Here is a 23,386-nt window from a genome sequence, read left to right as displayed (position 1 = left end):
GTCTTTTCTTTAGGCTTCAAACCTGGTTTTTTTCTTTCTTTTTGACTCTTGAAAGTGAGAATTTGTGTACTCTTTTATAGTATAGGAACAATGTATTCTGTATTGATCTTATGTCTTGCCTCGTTTAGTCTTTATAGTATTACATCGACATTTATTAATACTTATTAATACATGATTTGTTTCGTTTATTGATGTAGGCAAACTAATCTATATATACTCCTATAAATTCGTTTTTCTTTTGTGCGTATTGATATTCATATTAAAACCCTCTTTTCTATTTATTTAAAGTATTTGCTTCCCCACCAAAGCAAATTAGGCACAAGGCCATTTTTAATGTGGGATAAAAACCAGCTCCCCTAAAAGTAGGCAAAAAGGGGGTACTCTGGTTCCCAAAAATAATAATTGTCCCAGTATAGAGGGTTTCCCCTCCATTGACTGGTACAAATTATCTTAAGTGCAGCATCTGCAGAACAGATACTACACTTTGAGGTATTTATTTGCTCCCCCACCGATCAAATTAGGCACAAGGCCGATTTTTAATGTGAGGAGTGAAGGGGAAATGGGGGACCAACTCCCCAGGGAGTAGGGGAGCTGGTTAGTGACAATTGGTATGAAGGGTTGCTCCTACATTCACCAAGGTCTTATATGTGAAGTTGCCCCCACATATGGTCTTTGCTTGCAGTATCTGCCGGAACAGACACTACACTTTGATCCTGGCCCGAAGGCCAAGTATTTATTTGCTCCCCCACCAAGCAAATTAGGCACACGGCCTATTTTTAATGTGAGGAGTGAAGGGGAAATGGGGACCAACTCCCCAGGGAGTAGGGGAGCTGGATAGTGACAATTGGTATGAAGGGTTGCCCCTACACTGACCAAGGTCTTATATGTGAGGCTGCCTCCATATATGGTCTTTGCTTGCAGTATCTGTTCCGGCAGATACTACACGTTGAGATATTAAATCTTTTATTCAGGCAAAAAAAAGAACATGAACAAAAAACTTAGGCACATGGCCAACTCAAAAGGGGGGCAGATGGGGGTCGTTGGTCATCCTTGTCACGCTAGAACTAAACAAAAGTTTCTCTTAGCTAGAATTTTCTTTAGCCATAATACCGCATTCGCTCTTTCATACTTAGAGACGTCCTACTTGGCACCCAATTATTTAACACATTTTTTATTTCCGTCTTTTTTCTGTTTATTTAAAAAGAAAATACAATTTTCTTATATATGGCTTGTGGAATTGCATTCACTAGCAAAAGATCTAGCTAATTTGCATATTCTTTTAAATATTTATTTTAATTAATTCCCTATTAGTTTATTCGGTTTTCTTATGGTATGATCATCTTTACTTAACTATTACGTGTAATTATATTCATGCAGATATTCTACATGATTTATCCTTGCATAATATTTGCGTAAAATGTTTACAGGAAACACAAAATTGTTTCCATATATATTTATGTATATTTATATATATTTGTTTCATCTATCTATCTATGTATCTATAAAAGTGAACGTGTCTGTATGTTTATGTACATTCCCCTACGCAATAACTCTGTCAATTTGAAGTCTACAGACTCTAAATTTGATATACAGGGTACTGAGATTTGGGAAAATCTTTGTAATCCATTTTCAGTCAGAAATTTGACTGTTAAAGGGTCAAAGTTCAACGATTTGATCTTTAAGAACTCTACCAAACTCCTCCGACAATTTTGGATCTAAACAATTGAAATTTTAGATACAGGTTCCTTGGACATGGATCTAACTTAATAACTTGATTTGAGCCCAAAACAATAAATGTTAAGGTGTCATTATAGGGGTTAAAGTGTTTAAAAAAATTGACCTTTGCGGTCTCTACGAAATTGCTCAGCCAATTTTTTGTCTAAACATTTGAAGTTTGACATAAAGGGTATTCAGAGATAGGGAAATCGTTTTAATCGGTTTGAGTCGAAAGTTTGAGCTACCAATATATAAATGTATGTATATGCTTGCATGTCTGCCTTAAATTTTCGACAGAGGTGACGGATTTTCACAGGATCAGTATCGTTTTGAAACTCGACGTTTCAGACGACAAACACCGAAAGATTGGCTAAAACATTAATTTCTTCACCCTCAACTGGACACTTTTCTGCGGGGAGGGGTCGCTTTTTTCGCCGATATTTTCGAATGTCATCCCCTCTTTTTGATTGTCTAGCCTTAATTAAAATCTATATCACTCCCAGTTTGACGGTAGCTGTAACAGCAAAAACATCACATTTTTTTCCCATTCTTTTCCTCCTTCACGGGTTCGAGTCTGTCTGCCTACTACCACTTTTATTTTTTTACTCAACATACACCTCCAAGCACTTGGGCAACTCTGGGCTGAAATGCTAGTAATAAATAAAATGTCTCGTTTAATGTCTTTATAGTTTAATGTCTTTATAGTTTAATGTCTTTATAGTTTAATGTCTTTATAGTTTAATGTCTTTATAGTTTAATGTCTTTATAGTTTAATGTCTTTATAGTTTAATGTCTTTATAGTTTAATGTCTTTATAGTTTAATGTCTTTATAGTTTAATGTTTTTATAGTTTAATGTTTTTATAGTTTAATGTCTTTATAGTTTAATGTCTTTATAGTTTAATGTCTTTATAGTTTAATGTCTTTATAGTTTAATGTCTTTATAGTTTAATGTCTTTATAGTTTAATGTTTTTATAGTTTAATGTTTTTATAGTTTAATGTTTTTATAGTTTAATGTTTTTATAGTTTAATGTCTTTATAGTTTAATGTCTTTATAATTTAAAGTCTTTATAGTTTAATGTTTTTATAGTTTAATGTCTTTATAGTTTAATGTCTTTATAGTTTAATGTCTTTATAGTTTAATGTCTTTATAGTTTAATGTTTTTATAATTTAATGTCTTTATAGTTTAATGTCTTTATAATTTAATGTCTTTATAGTTTAATGTCTTTATAGTTTAATGTCTTTATAGTTTAATGTTTTTATAATTTAATGTCTTTATAGTTTAATGTCTTTATAATTTAATGTCTTTATAGTTTAATGTTTTTATAGTTTAATGTTTTTATAGTTTAATGTCTTTATAATTTAATGTCTTTATAATTTAATGTCTTTATAATTTAATGTCTTTATAGTTTAATGTAGGCAAACTTTTAATAGATGAAATGTCACGTGTATTGTTGTCATAGTTTGTCACAGGCAAACTAATAATAAATGAAATGCCCTGCTTACTGTCTTTATAGTTTGTTATAGAAAACTCTTAAGAGATGAGATGCCTCTTAATTGTTGTCATAGATTGCCGTAGAAAAAATGTTAAATAAAATGCCTTTCTAGCAGCGGTAGTGATTACATATGACAACAACAGTACTACCAGCAGCAAAAAGTGACAGGTTGCGGTTTGTGATATTGAATCTATATTTATTTTCTTAGCTCGGCGCTGATTAGTGTAAGCATTCGATTTCATTTCTGGCTTGTCCATTCAGGAACTGTCTAAGGCAAACTGAACACCTGATAAATGTTTATGGTCTACTTCCTCTTTTCTTGATCAGGATACGGTACCAACTCCACATGACCTGAACCAATTTGCAAACTTCTCCCTTTACCCCCCCCCCACACCGGTCTTTTGATCCTGGGTTCAACATTGACAAGAAGATATGTAATCCATCATGTCTACCACCGAACCCTGACTTTAACACCTGTGGACTATACACGTACAGGAACTCTTTTCTCCTCTAATCAGACTTCATTAACTTATTGCCTTCATCCATACTCTTGGACTTATTTGATTAATAACATTATTGTATTTTCTATTCCTATTTTATTAACACATTCAGAAAGGAAAGAGAAACCATGGTCGGTCAAAAAAAAAAAAAAAAACGCTACAAGGAGATAGTCAATACCAATCTACAGTGGTGTAAACTTGGACCAAAGGAATTAGAAGACTGTGCTAGTGATTGATTAAATTGTTGTGCCACCATCCACAAAGCTACTGTTATCTGTGATGAAGCTTGTTGCTAGAAGTTCATTGCTGCTAGAGATCAACACCACAGAGCATCAACAGTAGTGACACAAACTATGGCGAGGGGTTGCGCAACAATCTCTGAATACACAGATGAGTTGCTAAAACGAAGTCTTCTTTGAATAGGATGGACCACCGATGATGAAGATAATCAATAAAGTTGTTATAAATGTTAGGAGACTTTGTCTTAATATTCTACACCTTTATCACATTTGCATTTTTAACTACCTTTTACTGTTCAACATAATCAGTATTGTCAACCAATATGTAGCAATTCTTATCAATTTTCACGTGTGTTAAAAATGTTTTAACTTTTCTACACACGCGTTGCTGACCTTGATGTACCTATTTACAATGCCTCTCCACGGGACAGAGTTAGACACCAAGGTCGTTTTTTAACGTGGAGAAAAGGTACAAAAATAAAAATTGTCTCAGTCGTGAAGTATTTTTCCTCCACCGAAAGAGAACAAGAAATAGAAGTGCAGCATCTGAAGAACAGATGGTATTTATTTGCTCCCCCACCGAGCAAATTAGGCACAATGCCAATTTCTAATGTGAGGAGTGAAGGGAGGGGGAAGGGAAAAAGGGGACCAGCTCCCGAGAGGTGGGAAATGGGAGCTGGTTAAAGGTCAGGCATGTGGAGTTGCCCCCACATCTGGTCTTTGCTAGTCATAGCTAGTCATAGCTTGCAGTATCTGCCGGAACAGATACTACACTTTGATCTTGTCCCGAAGGCCAAGTCAAATTAAAAACAAACTGGTAACACTATTTTACGTCTTTCTGTTTTATGCAAGGCTAAAAAAAAACGTCTAAGATGTGCACTTTACTCAAAATAGTGTTGCATAATTGTGTCACAACGGTAAAACAGAAAAATTAAAAATTAAAAAACATTTTTTTTTAATGAACATTGTAATCTTTTTATCTATATGATATCGAAGCATCTCTTTTTTTTTTTAAATAACATGATACGGTTACAAAAATAAAGTTTATAAAAAAAAATAAATCACGAGATTTGAGAGCGACAGAAAGAAGCACCTTTTTGCAACTTATCTCCTGCCATGACTTTTATTCATGCTTCCACAATCTTGATAACACCAGTGTGCTGATTCGCCACAAAAGCAGAATTAATTTACATATTGATCTACGTTGACCTCAGCAACAATATTACATTATGCTCTTTTAGTACATCACGGAATCTGGGAATGTACAGACATTAATAAGATCGGCATATTCGAGTTTGATTAAAAGACTTCAAGTAAAAGAACAGAAAATTAGGTGATCTCTTTGGCTTTTTGCTTTTTCTTTTAAAACTTGGAGCGAAAAATCGGAAGCATCAGCGATAACATTTTTTTTTTTTTAATCTTGTAAAGATTCGAAGTTCAAATGAAACACGGCACAAAGTTACGAATCGCATGAAAGGCTAATATGCTTGTAACTGTATTTGGACAAAGCTGATGTTTTTGTGTGTTATCATATTTATCTAATATCTGCTATGTTGTTGATCAAGTATTCAGGTTTAACTGATGAAATGTTGTGTATTAAATCAAAAGCGAAAATAAAATGCATGTTCACACTGTTTTGTAGTCCTCATTTTGAGAGATATCGACTGACTGATTGACCTATATTTGATTTTTTTTATTTAGTCTCAGGGGCTACTTTAATATGAGTAAGATTAATGCCTTGTGAGGGGCTTATGGGGAACTTCTGCCACAAGAGATAATGGAATCTTCTGAAAAGCTTTAACTTCAATTTAAAAAAATAATTTGAAATACAAAAGTTGGAAAATTCTTTTAATATTTTGTATGCAGATTTCTTCAGCTTAAAGTTTAGCTTGTGTTGAAATTTTGTTACTTTTTCGTCTCTATTTGCTTCCCTTCTCACGAGGGCCAGTTTTCATATGGGTAAAATCCAGCTGCCCCCCCCCCCCCAAGGAGCAATCTTGATTAGGATAAAAACGTTAATCATTTTTCAGTCTACAAGTCCAGCCGAGGATGAAAAAATTCGTTAGTAATTCTTCAGTCTATAAGTCTGAGCAAGAATGACAAAATTAGGCAAAACATCAGAACATGTACTACACTTTGCTCCTAGTTTCTGATTACTTGATTAAACAACATAATTAATGCCATGTGTCTGAAATGTTTCAGGCTGTAGTTGCGACTTTGTTCCTCTATAAACACATGTCGAAGAAAGCAATTATTTTGAGTTATAATGATTTAACCGTTAATGGCTTAAGCATATTGCAAACACCTTGTAACTTTGTGGTCAGAGACTCACCCAAATGTCCTGCTTATATAACAAAGGCAATATTGGATATTTGTTCAATTAAATGGTAATCATTGTTTTTCTGCATAAAACTGACATTAAAATTATCAGATTATCTGTATGTTTAATAAAGATAATCCATTTATCATAGCGATTGGGAGTTGAAAATACAAACTTCATATTCACGATCGAAGAAAGAAGCTTTTACATATATTTGGTTATGTCTATATGATTGTGAACTATATATTGGTTGTGAATCGGATGACTTCTAGAACAAAGTTATTGCGTCAGATGAAACTAAAATTGAGCTTTTGCGCACACGTTTATGGAGAAAAAAAACACAAAATTTAAATCATCTAATACCATTCCCATTGTAAAATTTGGAGGTGGAAGTGTGATGATTTGGGGCTGCTTTTCTGCAAATACAGTTTGAGGAATTTTAAACATAGAAGGGAAAATGAATGCAGCAAAATACACGAAAACTTTGTCAACAAATCTGTTCAAAAGTGCCGCAGATTTATGGTTGGGCCGTGATTTTTATCTTCTAGCAAGACAATGATCCAAAGCACAATGCTAAAATAACTATGAAATGATTTAAGGATAATGGGATTAGGGTTTCTACAGTGGCCTTGCCAATCACCCGACGTAAATCCATTCGAAAATCTGTGGAAAACTTTGAAGTTAAGGATGCATGCAAGAAATCCCAAGAATTTCAAGAAATTTAATAAAGTTTGCGAAAAAGAATCGCTGAAACTATTAGCAAGTGCTTGTAAGAAACTAGTAGGCAGTTATGGAAAGCATTTGTAGGCTGTAAAGCAAAACCGAGAATACACAACTAAATATTAGTAAATGTGTTAAATACTTTTTCATATGGGTGAGCTGAGTTTTCGTTAATAAATATTTGTCAGTTAAATATATATTTCCCTTTCATTTTTAGATGGATTATATCTCTTCAAAGATAGAGCCGAAATTTCATTCAAATAAACTTGATTTTGTTTTTTAGAGAAATATGAACAAAAAAAAACAATGTACCAAATACTTTTGCTACCCACTGTATATGAATCAGGTCAACTGAAAATAAAAGAAAGTTCAGATGGATGTTATATTGCCTACCAAAAGGTCAACGTGTTTATGATACTCTTTTATTTGAGAATTTGAATATCTGCTTCATGCAATCTTTCTTTCTTTTTTTTTTTTTTCTTAGATTCTGTTCCTTTTTCCACTCAATAAATCCACGTGGGATTTTTTATTTATTTTATTTGCCACCAAATCATAAAATATTAATAATAAAGGATTTATAGAAATAATCAACAAAAATAAACCCAGAAAATGATGTTAATGTTAGACTTACCCAGCCGTGATACACACCTTCCAGGATGGAAGCGTACATGCTTGCATAAAAAAAGTGATACCTTCTTTTTCTCATTCTTTAAAGACCTTTCCCCCTGTCGTCTCTCCAGAAACTATTGTGTAAAATGACAATGAAGAAATTTTTTTCCCCCATTTTCTTGAACTTAGAAATCGAGTGCAAAAAAAAAACACAACAACAAAAAATGAAAGAGTCAGCAGAAAACCATGTTTACAAAGAAGGATGAAGATTTGGAACTTCAGTGGATGCGAACCAAATGATGCCAGCAAGATGATGGCTGCCAAGTGAAGCGAGGAGCAAATGGTAGATCTAAGGACATATGTACTCGGTCAGTTCCTATGTATACATGCATACACGTCTGTATATATGAATACATAGTTATTCATAGACTGTTTTGCTATGTCACAACTCTTCAGTATGATTAGACTAGCACACACCCCAAGCAGTGATCGAACCTATGATCACCCAGTTGATAATTGGCGATTCTAATTTCTTGAAAATGCGGCGGTAGCTATTGTATAGTGAAATTTCAATGCTTTTATAAACATTGTCGACTACTAGAGAGTGCTTAACTTGTTTATTTACAAAAAGCTTTGCATTGCGCTAATAGTAGCTGGCGATATATCTTACCACACTGCTCAAATATAGAAGGGAGGTTATATATATAAGCCCTCCACTGTGTGTGTGTGTGTGTGTGTGTATATATATATATATATATATATATATATATATATATATAATTCTTTTATGTACGTTCTGTTGTTATATTTAACAAACATTGAACTTTTAAACAAAAAGGATTGGTATACACAAAGAGTGAAATATAATTGAAAAAACATTCTACCAAAACACACACACACACAATATATATATATATATATATATATATATATATATATATATATATATATATATATAAGGTCGTTTTTCAGAGACAGCGAGCTGTAAAATAAATCACAGAAAAATATTTTTATTATATAAACTAGCAAAACTACCCGTCGTTGACTGGGTTCAAAAACAGCCTACAGAAAATGGACTCTGATTTATGAAAGTATGATAGGTTATGAAAAGGAAGGGTTGTAAAGAGATAGCTTCGAATTTGGGGGTATCAAAACCAAAGCAAAATATGATGAAAGTAAAAATGCAATAGATAAACCCTATAATTTATTATACCATACCTGTTTACACTGAAACACTTATCACAATATTCTGTGGATCTATATTAAAAAACCTTGTTAAACTTTGTGACATATTTCCATTCTATGGAGGTCAGGCGCGAACGAACACACCATAATTTCATTATACCATATTTCTTCAAACTGAAACATAATTATCAAAGTATACTTACGCAGATAGATATGAAAAGTCTTTATTAAAGTTTGTGCCTATTTCCATTCTATGGAGGCCAGGCATGAACGCAGACCCCCACAATTTTATTATAACATCCCTATTTAAGTTAAAACATACTTATCAAAGTATTATTATGTACATCTATATCAAAACACTTGTAAACAATTTAAATTTTTTATTTCCATACTTTGTAGACCAGGCGCGAACGCAGACCCCACAATTTCAATGAACCACCGTTCTGCCAGATCAAGCATACCCATTCCTGTGCCTCGATACATCTTCTATCATTATATGTAATCAGTTTTTAAAATAGTCAGCCATATAGGAGCCTATTCGTGACCACACACACACACACACACACACACATATATTCAGCTTTATATTATAGATATGTGGTTCATTCCAAAGATTATTTTTTTGCATATAGCTGCTGCGGCTGGAGTGTATATGGTATAATCAAGAGGTCTGCTTTTTACAAACTCTACGCATTGAAGTCTGTCTTCCAAGCAGTCTATTGTGTCTGGCTTATCAAGGTAAACATGGGACGTTACACATCCCCGAAGAAAATAATTTAGTGGGTGTTAAATCACACGAACGACGTGCGAAGTTGACAGATCCATTTAATGAAATTATTTGATCAAATATTTTGCAGTCAAACTAAAGTCTTTAAGTTCAATGGATTTTAAACAATTCCAGAGTTCTCGAGCAATTATACATTGAAATAGATTCTGCCGAAAATAGAAATTGGTTTTAATTTTAAGTTGTTTCTTCATCCTTACGCAATTAATGCTTTGATAATCACAAAGCCAATTTTTTCTACGCATTAGGATACGAATGTTTTTGTTGTAAGTTGGTTTTTCTACATTTCTGAAGAAACATCATGCCCACAAAATTTAGTCTTTGAGATTACGAATGCCTTGCATATGTAACAATGAAGAAACAGCTGTGATTTATGAATTAAAACTAATTTGCTTGATACAAGATTTTCTCATTGGAATCTATTTACAACACACACACATATCTACATACACTCGTGAGCAAAAAAAAATGTGTCAAACAAATTTTATTGCACTAAAAACTATATTGAACAAAGAACAATTGAACAAGGAAACTTAAACGATACTATTAACACAGAACAAGACATTTACTTTAATAAATGCTTAGGATGGAATCGCATTTCCTTTTGATTTCTTTAAAAAATCAATCCTTTTAGACATACTCTCAACCAAAGTAAAACACTGTGAAGGGGAGATACTATTCCATTCGCTTTGCATTGCTTCCCACAGTTTGTCATTGTTCACAAAAGTTCTTCCGAACAATGCACGAGATGTTATCGATAAAATATTCTCGATTGGGTTTAAATCGGGGCTTTGACCTTATCACATCAATTGAATTATCAGAAAACTATTTTTTGTGACCTTAGCAGTGTGTGTGTGTTGAAAAATAATGTTCACTTATTATTATACGCTATAATAATAATCATCTGCAAAATCGAAATTTTCAGTTAAAATTAACAAAAAATTAATGGAAAAATATTTTTGCTCATGAGTGTATATAAATTCGTATTCCTGTCTGTTTGTTTATTTGTTTGCTATATATTAATATCAATATATTAATATCAATATATGATATATACAAAAGGCCCATTACTTTAATGTTTCATTCATTCTTATATATAGTATGATTCTTGCAAAATATACGATTATGACGTGACGTCATTTGCATATTACATTAAGGAAAATCGATTTTATTAATTATCAGTGTGTTAGTTATTGTTCATAGTGAAAGAATTGTTTGAAGTGTTCTATTACGGTTTATTATTTAAATTCGATTTATATTGATAACATATTTAATTTAATTTATTTTGATCGACATCGGTATGATTGAGTGTAGCATAAAAGAAATTCGCTTAAACTGAAATATAGTCAGAAAAAGGTTCTCAATATCCGGAGAATAGCTTCTCTTCATAGCCCTTCTGCTGACATATCTGGTGGAGAGTTTGTCACGTACTTCTTTTTTCCGGGTGGGGAAATTACATTTTCGTGTTTTCATTCGTTCTTTTATTTTTGAAATTTTAGCAGGTGTGGCCAAACCGAACTTCATGTCGTCCCTAGCAACGTTGGGTATCCATGCTAGTATATATATATATATATATATATATATATATATTCTACATATATTCTACTAGTATATATTTCCAGCAATGTCATTCAATTCCGGGTGACGCCAGGTATTCTGTTAGTATATATTTTCGCATATCACATTTAATTCCGGGTGACGCCGGGTATTCTGATATGTGTGTGTGTGTGTGAGAAAGTTGAAATAGATTCCAATTACAAAATATCGTATTAAGCAATATATAAATTACAGCTGTTTATTCATCGTTACACATGCAAGGCATTAGTAATCACAATTACCCACTGGAGCGATAAATAGTTCTTCGGTAAACAATAGTCCAGCGTACGCTCGTTTCAGAGACTATTAATTATATATATATATATATGTGTGTGTGTGTGTGTGTGTATGTGTGTGTATGTGTGCCTTTTATACATAAATATCTACATATATCGAGAGAAATATAGAAAGATATGTGTATGTGCGTAATATATTTATCGACATAGAAAAGTGTAATAGAGTAATGAGCTTGATACTAAAAATTTTTTTAAATAAAAACGATTAACAACTAAATCTTCCTCAGTAAAGAACGATGATACTAAAATGCCTGTATGCCGGAATCTACATATAGAAATAATCTTGAAAAAAAAGAGGGGGGGGGGAGGACTAACTCACAAAAATGCCGTTACAATAAAAATGAAGAAAAATGTTGAAAGTCAAAAGAACAGAGCGTAAATGTTATCTTGAAAAACCAATTCATTCGTGTAAGAAAAGGTTACGCGATCTAGTATCAGTTCCATTGAAATAAGAAATAGATTTAAAGAATGCATTCCATTTGACATTTTCAAAACTGGATCTTTTAAATAATTAGGAATTTCTTTCATACTTTTAAATCTGGAAAAATAGCTATTTAAAAATACACTTTAACACACACACACACACATATATATATTTCTTAGAAATATATATATAATTCTTAGAAATTGTTTTGCTAATTTTAAAAAATTAAAGAAAAGTATTTCAAACTATAAAAAGAAAGAGTATGAAAAATAACTTAAAATGTTATGAGGTTGAATGAAATTATAATTTTGCTGATATCTTGGAAACAAGCAATGGCGACAAAGACGTAGACTATAAACTACAGATTTCAATGAACGATGTTAAAACATACCTCCTAAATGGATTAGAAAAAAAGAGAAATGATAAGTTGGTTCGCATATATATATATATATATATATATATATATATATATATATATATATATATATATATATATACATACATACATACATACTGGCGTTAATCGTGACACCCTGCACTGATGATTTCCGAAAGGATGAAACACTAGCGTCTGTAGGTATTTAATAATTATTATAGTAAATCAAGCAAATGAAGTTTTAACAAGGTTAATACAAAAGGGCTTACAACCGAAGTAGGGATAGATATACTTTTTATTTGTTTTCATAAGCATCCATATGTCGCTACACATTTATGAGTATTCTTCAGTCAGTCAGTTTAGAGTAATTGGAAACCTCTTCAGACGATATTGCTTATATACATAAGTCCGTAAGGATTCCTGACTTAACTACTGTATAAGCAATATAGTCTCTAGTTACTTGTAACTGGCTGACCGAAGCATACTCATGAATGTGTAGCGACAGATAACTGCTTATGTAAAACAAATAAAAAGTATATATATATATATATATATATATATATATATATATATATATATATATATAGTCATCCACATACAGTACTGTTTCGCTGTTTCACAGCTCATCAGTGCGGCTAGACAGGCAACTACCTCAAGCCAGGATTGAAACCCGACCGTCTGTACGACAGTCAAGGCTCCTAACCATACAATATATATATTGTGTATTTAGGCAGCATGTTTTCATTAAGACAGATATTGTTGAACAACACGGAGTGTTTCTGCTTAATCGTCTTTTTTTTTTTGTTTTTTTTTTTTGTAATTTCTCCATTTTTCGTATGGTCGTTCTAATATCTTGGTCGAATTTGCGTAAGAAAGTTCCATAGTCTATTTCATCCATCTGTTTTTTTTTTGTTTGTTTTTTTTCTGCAAGTACTTTCAACTGATTTTCTTCAGTCGTCTTCGGGCAGTTTTTGATTACTGTTTCGTTTAAAATCGGGATGCTTTTATATGCTTTAGTTCAAATTACATTTAAATTTAGTGAAGCGTCTCGTTTGCAAAACAAAAAAACAACAGACAAAGGGCATAATTCATGAGCAAGTGGTGTATCTGACTAATCGAGAAATGTTCAACAAAAGAATTATATAAAGTTATGGTGGATTTGGATTTATAGACGTCGAGGAATTGCAGATATTTTCTAGTGAAACGTATAATTATTTTGCAGCATATATCATATTTGGAAAATACCTTAAAAATTATTCTCATATGATGGCTAGTGAGTAAATAAATATGGAAATTAGGTTATATATATATATATATATATATATTTAATGAAAATCATTCCAGACAAGGCATAATACCACTTGATGTAAACAACTAAACAAAAAATACTGCTTACATATAAAAAAAACCCCGACAATAATAAGTATTCGATGGATAGATTTCTGATCCAGAAAGCAGCAATTCTAACATCGCTCATGTAATGTGAGGATTCAAGGTCAGAATAAGGGAAGCAATAGTCTTTTTGTTTTGTTTTATTTACGAGGGAATCATCACTTATCAAGGCTAAAAGTCCACTCGAGGGTAAGGGTTAAAGACAGTGGTCAAAAGGACAATATCATAACATCGTTAGAAGTGTAACTTAGGTAAATTGGATTACTTAAGGAGAACAACTCATCAAGAACTTGTTTACATTAGACTTGAAGACGGCCATATTGTAGTCAGCTCGAAAGCAGATAAACGGAAGAGAGTTCCGTAGGTGTGCACTTCTAAGGAAGAAGCTTTGTTCATGGAATTTACGTTTAGGCACAGATGAAGAGCGAGGAAAATTATTGATAGTGGTTTCAACTAAACGAGTGTTTCTCGTGAATGTTTGGCGATGGGGGCGAGCATAGATTGGAGCTTAGACGAGCACTTGCCATGAAAATAACGATAAAACAGAGACAGATCCGCAACGTCTCTTCTGTGAGAAAAATGTTGCAGAGAAGAGAAAAGGGCATCCTCCATTAAGTTATGAAATCTATTTTGAACTCTGTCATGTGTCAAGGCAGGGTAAGGTCTTCCTAGCAGCTCCTACCCAGATATGACAGCAATACTCCATCCTTAAACTAGATATAAACCAAAGTAAATCCAGGAACCACTTTGTACTCACCTATTATATATACATATATAAAAGTGACCGCGCCTGTGTGTGTGGAACAGTCTTTATCAAACTACTCTGTCAATTTTTTATCTGCAGACTTAAAACTTAATATATGGGGCATTTAGATCTGTGGAACAAATAAAATTTGTTTTTTTTTTAACCAGAATAAAGCTACTAAGAGATCAAAATTGAAAAATTGAGACTGGGTAGGCATAAGTCGAGCTAATGTGTATCTTTTACACATGTGCAAATAGACATTTATATGTTCAAGTGGGTTAATTTGTAAAGTTTTGCTATGCACGTGGCCTTAACTCAGATAGTAGCGAATAACGCTGGAGAGCTAAATGTTTTGATTTTGATTCTAGGTGATGGCATCCAAGCCATTTTTTTTTTTTTACTTTATAAATCATTACTCTATATTAGGTACAATATAATAATCAATAGAGAATTGGCTCTAAAATAATAAATACGAAATCTACATGAATCAAAATATCATATTTAAGTATATTTTATGACCAGCCAAAGCCAGCGACCTGCTAATATATATATATGTCTGCTGAGGATGACTAAATATATTCCCTTTCTTTAGTTGAGCATACTGGTGAGTGAAATAATTGCTATTAGTGTAAAATGCAATGCTGATTGTGTAAACAAATGGCACTTCCGGCGTTTGAGAATCTTTATCATTGTAATTTCACCTATCTACTTAGCAACATCCAATGGCGTAGGTGTTAGAAGTGCTGACTATCGTCTAGGTGGTTGAGTTTCAATATCAGCCTGAAGCAGTTGTTTGTCTAGCTGCATTGAAGAAATGTGATACAGCAAAACAGTTTGTTTATGGGCCTCACATCAGTGAGGGATGACTGATACGCGAACAAGCCATAGAGAGGAAGGCCCCAAAACAGTGTGTATTCTCTCCTGATGACCCGATATTATCTGTAAGATGCTAGAAAATACACCCCCCCAAATGATTATATACGTTTATAAGTGAATAAACTAAATGACCCCCCCCCAACGCAAAACTATAAACACCATTCTATACAAGTAAAAAGAAATAAGATGAGGAAGGAACTAGAAAGGCGCGTTTTCTCTCTTGACAATAGACATTAACTTTATCCAAAATGGATTAGTTCACAAGTGAAAACAGCTGATAAACATCATTATACATAAGCCTATAAAATAAGCTGTTTCTTTCAAAACGCAACATCTTCTGTTGCTCGCTTGCTTCATGGCAAGTTTCTGCTACTGTTCTGGTAGTAATATATATATATAGTCTTATTTGTAGTATTCCGAATTTCATTGGGTTTATATAATTCAGTAATCATTCATATACCAATAAATTTTAAGCCAAAAAGAGATGACTTAAATTTTTTATTCCGTCCAAATAGATCAGAGGGGGATTGTAAATTTCCTTGTTATGATGACTGAATTTATGCATTTATGACCTGAAAGTTTCATCTCTCTGGTGCAGATATTGACGGTGTGAGACTCTTAGAAAGCAACCCCTGCCATGGACGTGCCTCAGAAGAAGATACGTGTCACTGAATTCTTTCATGTAGAAAAAATTGAACCGATCAACATTGATCAGCGTCTGTTGAACGTTTACTGTACTGATGTAGTTGATGTCAGCATAGTCAGGAGATGGGACCGTTGATTTCAAAGTGGCGACAAAGATGTGAGTGACAAAGCGTACTTCAGACTTTTATGACCGAGGCATCATTCATTGTTGACAGACGTGCACTGAGAATAGCTGTGGCTACGTAGAAAAATAGATGCTAGAGCACAAAAGGCTGCTCGTTTTAATAGTACCACTCCCGTCTTCATTGCTCTTGAACATTTTAGTTTCTCAGTTTAAATTAGGTTTGGAATGATCCTCATTCATAAAATAAACAAATAAGTATCATGTATGGTTCTTAAAGACTTTTGTATGACACGACCGATTATTGCAACGTGGTCTCGTAGCCTATCGGACACTGCCCAACGATGGATCTTGGGATGGAGCAAAACACTATGATGAAGATGATGAACCTATTAACAAACATCCTATTGTACCAAATACCCTCTAATGACGTATGGAACACTCTAGTAGCCACAATAATTGCTTCCAATATATTAATATTCTGTCTTAATTTTGCATTATTATATTTTCTTTTATAGTAAAATGTATAACCTCGCTGATGTGTGTAGAACAGATACTACACTTTAAAATATTTATTTGCAGAAATATCAAAATGAATTACATTTTAAACAAATTAGGCACAAGGTCATTTAAAAATGTGAGTTTCGTTGGTCATCCTTTGTCACAATAACTATGTCTAATCTACCGTTGATTAGCGTCATCGATCACCATAATACCACATTTACTTCGGGGACGTCATTTCGTTGTTGTCATACGTTCAGTACCGCTGGAGTAATTGGCTTTCAAAGAAAGTGTGTGCAGACATTTCTTCTTCTTTCATGCCACAGCGTAAAGACCAAAGAACCGCAAAATTGATATTTTTATTGTAATGCATTTTTAAATGATTAAAATTATTTAATTTATTATTTTATAATCTTTTACCGTTTTATTATCGACAAAAATATTATGTATATATACGAAAATATAGTATCAGTTGTGTATTTCTAAGACCATCCTCCCAGGAATTACATCCTTCTTTTGAAGGGTCAGGTAGTCCTCTCAAGCATTAACTCCTTTTTGAGAAGGTGGGGGGAATTTGCTATGATACCATTATGTCAGTCATTACCTCCTCCCTTAAAAATCAGTGTAGTATATGTTTATTTACCATGATATCATCTTCCCAGACTAGCAAGACTATGTAACAGAAAGGAGCATCCATTCGCTAGTAAATAAAAGACCAGAATCGTGTGGAATCACTTACCTTTTCAGATTTGTAGTAATATATGCAGTTGTCCTTTCTGAGGACAAACCATCTTTTTCTCCAAGCTGCCCTCTTCAGTAGCGGCAGATGGCTGTTTCCGAGCTTCAGCATGTAACCAGTCATTACCGGGGCTTCAAGGTCACGGCTGTAGCAGACATTGCTCAAGCCAACAGACAGGGAGACGTCGTTTTTGGCTGAAAAGAAACCAAACATATTTTTTTATTTCATTTAAATGCTTTACCGATAAAGTAACAGGTTTTGTTGTTGGTTGTTTGAATTGTAGTTTTTTTTTATCAAGTTTCCGAATTTTTGAGATGAGGATTGATTATTCATAGAATTTGGATTCTTCCCAAGGAACCATGAAAATTCAGTTATAAAAGTTATACTTCGCAAGGTTCCATTCTCAGCGCGAGCGACACTCAAAATACAATTACGAATTACTTCGGACTTCTACCCTGTCATGGCTGGCAAAACGAGAGCATGTTATTCCTCTAGATCAAATAAAGGGTTTCGTTTGAAATTCCCTGAAAATTCCCGAGTTTGATAGAAAAATTCCAATGTTCGACAAGATATACCTGAAGATTGGAGGTTACATCGATTGAAACGTTGTGAAAATAACACTCAAGATGAGAACTGTAGTCCAAAGAATCCTAATAAGACGCGTGTGTGTTTTTACTTTCGATATTTTGATGAAACGCTTTATTTTAGTTTTACCATTTTATGTTTCCTTTTTTAATATAATCAATGAATTGTTTTATCACTTGGGAAAAATGAACTCTGCCTCAAAAAACTTTGAAAGTGAACCTCTGTATATAATATGAGTGAACGTACGCCTGCTCAGCTCGTTTTAATAATCAAGTATGTACATATTTATTTTATAAGCAAAACGAGGAGAGGCTTGATCATAATTATAACTGATAATAATGAAAAAGAAAAGAAAAATTAACCAAACCACAAATTTAATTTTCACGTGAAAAGAACACGATTAATCTTAATGACTGATAATCTATGTAATCAAAATGACCGTACGTGTGTCCGGCATGATTTAAAATAGCAATTGTGAATTATTCTATTTTATAAACATTGTTGATGTATAAAAACTTGAATGATTGGAAAACAATAAAATCGTTCAAAAGTCATAAAATGCAATTTTGTTTATCTTTTTTATTTAGATCGTAAATTTTTTCACTGATGTATGCCTTCAAAGTTAAAAGACACATAAGAATAAATGTAGAAAACCACATTATACGGCTTTCTGATGGATTTATTATTTTAAAAATAATTCAAATTTCTATATATCAACAATTCTTATGAAAAAAAAAAAGCATCTCCCAACTCCTACTTAATTCCGCACACCATGCGCGGTCCTTTCTTGGCTGACATTTCATCCAGATATCGTTTTAATATCAATCAGATCGACTTCAACAAAAAACGTGACTAAAAAATTTGCATGAAACGCATGGAATGTGTAAGTTTTAAAAGTCAATAACGCAGAATTGTTTAAAGACACTTTTTAAACATTTATTTAAAAATTTAAAATCAATTTACTTTCGACGATACAACGTCATCTTCAAGCATAGAAATATTTTGCGTTTTTTCTTTTCCCGTTTCCTTCCTCGTGACATAGTGTAACTAGAAATACATAATTTGTGTGATCCTCACCGCCGATCTTTTTTTCAAGAGGATTGTGCATGGTTCGTGTGAAATTAATTAGAGACTTTGGCATTTGTGTACTACATGGACGGATTCGTTTTTGTGTTTTCTGTTTGGACGTGGGAAAAGTGTATAGCAAAGGTAGGCAAATGTAACTTTAGGATCGAATCGAAAAAAATGTGTTTTTGTTTTTTTAGAAAGATTTTTAAATAAATATAAAAAAAACTTTTAATAACACAAAATAGATTTTTTTTTTCATTTTCAATAAAATATGAACATAAAAGTTTTTGTAACACATTTCTTGAATTAAAACCTAGTCTTGTGTTATAAGTTTTTTTTTTATTTAATTCAGAAATGCATTACAAAAACTTTATGTTCACGTTTTATTTTTTAAAAATGTATATTTTGTTTAAAAAAAAAAGTATTTTGTGTTATAAGTTTTTTTTATATTTAAAAGAAATTCTCAAAAATAAACACGCATTAACAAAATACCACACGCATCTATTTTCGATTAAGTTCCGAGATTGAATTTTTCTGCTCCAGCTATGCACTGTTCTCACGTCCAAACTAAAAAAAAAATGAATCCGTCCGAGTAGTGTATAAGTGCCTAGTTTGTTTCTTCACAATATAAGCGCTGTGTAAATTTGAATTAAAATTTCTAAGTTTCTTAAACTTAGAAAGCTAATGCAATGCAGATTTTTAAAAAAATAAACGTTTATTTGGACTTCACTTTTCCAATGACACTATGCCAATGCCATGCTTCTAATATTCTCGAAAAGCAAGAAAAATGCATCTTATCAGCTAGAAAGAATGCAATTAGTCTTTTTTTTTCAATTTTAGTTGTTGTTGTTGTTGTTTTGTTTTTTGTTAACTTTATGTATAGCAAAATCCCATCTCTAAAGAAGAAGAAGTGAAATGGATTAAGATCATCAATATCAAGTATATAAACTAAAATGCAATCAGATACGAAGGTCAAATTTTTATTTATTTATTTTTTTTTCACCATTTACATCTCATTAAGCGAAGACGAGTCAAATAGATGATCAATAGATATTTTCTCTGTTTGGAAAAGAAAGAAAAATCAGCGTTTGGTTAAAAGGATCAATTCGAATACAAAACGGAGCAATTTAAAAAACAAATAATTAAAAAAAAAAAAGAAAATGAAATACAAAAGATTTTAATTTAAATCTTCAAAAAGTAAATTATACTAATTGCATTGATGGTTTGAAAAGTGAAACAGAGAAAATAGTTACAAAAATAGTTTCAGAAAGATAACAGTCGATTTTTAATAGGAAGCACTTTGTGATAAAGTGGCCAGCCAGTGAGACTGAAACTTCAATTCTTTCGAAAGTCTTCGGTATTGATTTAAAAATCCATCAATAAAATATTATATAATCACACACATACAAAAAAAAAATATCGAATTCAGTTCGATACATTGAAATTCATACTAGATTATCTGGATTTCTTTTCATTTGAATTTTTACAAATTTATTCTTTTTTTAATAGATTTAAAAATGAAAGAAAACGAAGCTCAATTGCTGGCGCAATTAATCATTAAATCATTTTGGGGCAATCATCTTTCTTTTTATTTATTCTTTTCTCTTTTTCCCGATCCCCCCATCCCCTATCTCTTTCTTTGGCTGTCATCCATCCTACATAGAAAACATATTTTAAAATACCAAAGCAAAAAAACAAAAAAAAAAACTCTGCTACTCACATGAAGACTTAGTGAATCAAGTTGTATTATGATGTAATTAGAGAACAGCGAGGGGATCGATTCCGTTTGCTTGTAGAGAGGGTGCTTGAAATCTAACAAGGCTGCCGTAGCCTTGGAAACTAATTCAGAATGCAAGCACTTTTAACTTTCTTTTGAAAGAGATCCTCAATTATTATTTTTTTTTTGAAATCACACAACTCCTTCAGAAGTCAAAAAACACCTTTTTTTTTGTTTCGTTAATTATTGGCTTTCGTTAGATACACGTCTTTTTTGTAATCAAATTACGCATGGCAAGCGAAGACTTAATAGATGGAGGACTTGCGTTTCGTGCTAGAACATCAACTATGAACTTGTAAAGTCCAGAATTCCATTTCCAAAGAAACGTTACATATCCATGGAATCAACGAAATTATTACTTTTGGTGATATCCTTCCCTAAAAAAAAAAAAAAAAAAAAGCCAACACCTAGGCAAGTATTATCCATCTCGCCAACCGAAGAATCATTAGCAACATTTTGATTTTCATCCGTTAACACACGAGGACATGTCTACAAAGTCAAACAACAGAATAGCTTCTATGACTTGCAGAAATTATTTTTGAAGTTCAGAATTGTTGACGCACGAAACAAACTAACTCATTTCATCAGCTGTTGGCTGCCATAATACTGCACCCTTTAAAATCCTCATATTCCTGAAATTCGCCCAAACTACGCCTGATGCCCCCTTCACACGCTATATATGTATATACGAGTCATACACTGTTCCTTTCCCTGACAATTGAAAATCATACATAGATGAATTGCAATGCACCATAGCACCATAGCACAATGATCTAATTCTCATAATCAGTAATAGTACTTACTAAGGGTTCTCACATAGGTCATCATCAGAGACTACTCACTGACAACAACTTGTGGTGTTTCCCAGAGTCTGGGTGACAACAAGTCTCCTCAGATTTCCAGGACTTTCCACTTCTTTTAGTAGCCTTTGAAAATGAATTTGCATTATCGCAACAGCCCTTCACCATTGGTTTATTGCTGGCAACAAGCCTCCCCAAAGCCCCAGTCCTCTTCGCACTCATTCAGTGGATGTTTGGTTTGTGTTTACTCTTTTTGGTCTTTCCATCCTCTTTGACCCTTTACAAATATTTGGTGTGGCGCCAGTTGATGGTGATACTATATTTGGAGGGGGGCGTACTTAGCTTACAATTTTGTGATTTTATTTTATTTTTTTTTGTTCCATTTGGGGTTCCACTGTCTTTTTGTTTTATTTCTATTGCAGTTACCATGTAATCGATAAGCGTTTGTAGATTATGTTGGATAGTTTCTGCATTCAAGTGTTTTCCTGAAGATTTCAGCTATTTTCAGCATTAACGTCAGCTGCATAGTCTCAGTCTTTCTCTTCTCTGATTTCTCCAAGTCTTTTGTCCACGTTCTATGGGACTGCTCCTCGTACTCACACAATTATCGGTCTTATATTGATTATCTTTATGCTTTATATTCCTATATGCAGTGTCGATAAACACTTTTTGTAAACCATCCTCATAAGTTATCAAATTTCGGTAATTCCATTCATAATTTTAAATCCTCTTGTAATATTCTTCAATAAACTCTTTGCACCTGATGTCGTCCCTTCGCCTGCATGGAACATTAGCATATGTATATATTCTACATTATCCAATGCGTTTCATATACAATTGTGATGAATTGCAGTGCACGTTCTCAGCACTATACACACATGATGTCATCATTATTATATCTAACACAATGTATCCAACAGATTTAATATGTTGCATCATCACCATTATCATCATCATCATCATCACTTTAACGTTCATTTTACATGCCGGCATGCATTGGACGGCGTTAAAAAACAGATGTCCAAACTAGCCTCTGGCTAGGTGTTATTTATTCCTCATTCTCTCAAATCCGTCCTTATCACTTCCTCCAATGCTTTCCTCGGTCTTCTCTTGTGAAATGAATCTGCCATTTCAACCCTTCTACATCTATTAAATCAAGAACTCTCATCCATTCTTTTAATATGACCATACCATCAAAGTCTACTCTTCGGCACGCATCTCTTCATACTCCACATTATTGGATTATACAGACGACTATTCTCACCTTGAGGGTTATTTACTCAATACTTTATCAACGATGCGACGGGTCCTTGTGGATAGCGTAATTGGTAAAATTCAATTGTAAGTTACACTCTTCTGGAGGTTGTAGTTTCAATCCTCAGTGCAGGCGACACTCAAAATACAATTGTGTATTACTTAAGATATTTACCCCGTCATGGCTGACAGAATAAGAGCATGCTGTCCCTGTAAACGGTTCTGCTGAAAATTTTGTTCAGATTCCTGAGTTCAACAAAAAGATTCTCGAGTTCGACAAGATACACTTGAAGAAGGTCGGAGGTTACATCGACCAAAATTATATAGTATTTTTTTTTTTTTGAAATCCTTTGAGATGAGTAATTTGTATATTTATTTATTTGCAGAAATAGACTGTTATCTTCATAGTTGTTGTTGTTTCATAACCTTTCGGCCAACTATTCCTTTGGCCTTCTTTAAGTGGGTAACTGCGACTGGATAGGAATGAGGAGTCTCTTAACCTCAGTAATTACTAGAGGAATAGTTGTCCAAAACGTTGCGAAACAACAACTATGAAGATGAGGATAACAGTCCGCAAATAAATCGACTAAAATGTCGTGAAAATAACATTCAAGATGAGAAC

General features: G+C 33.0%; 1 protein-coding gene across 3 annotated transcripts in view; it reads right to left on the bottom strand.

Moving 5' to 3' along the window:
* LOC145279856 (uncharacterized) overlaps positions 1-23,386 on the bottom strand; it is a 1,383,997-nt gene that overhangs the window by 675,753 nt on the left and 684,858 nt on the right. For all 3 annotated transcript variants that reach the window (XM_080131300.1, XM_080131301.1, XM_080131302.1), the window contains one exon: positions 17,281-17,474. In XM_080131300.1, the coding sequence (XP_079987426.1) occupies positions 17,281-17,474 (194 nt within the window). The remainder of the gene's footprint in view (positions 1-17,280; positions 17,475-23,386) is intronic.

This window comes from Euprymna scolopes, chromosome 7, assembly GCF_053919585.1.
Source record: "Euprymna scolopes isolate OS-2025 chromosome 7, ASM5391958v1, whole genome shotgun sequence".
NCBI classification, from domain to species: Eukaryota; Metazoa; Mollusca; class Cephalopoda; order Sepiida; family Sepiolidae; genus Euprymna; species Euprymna scolopes.
The sequence above is the reverse complement of the archived record's forward strand: the minus strand, read 5'-3'. Positions and strand labels throughout refer to the sequence as shown.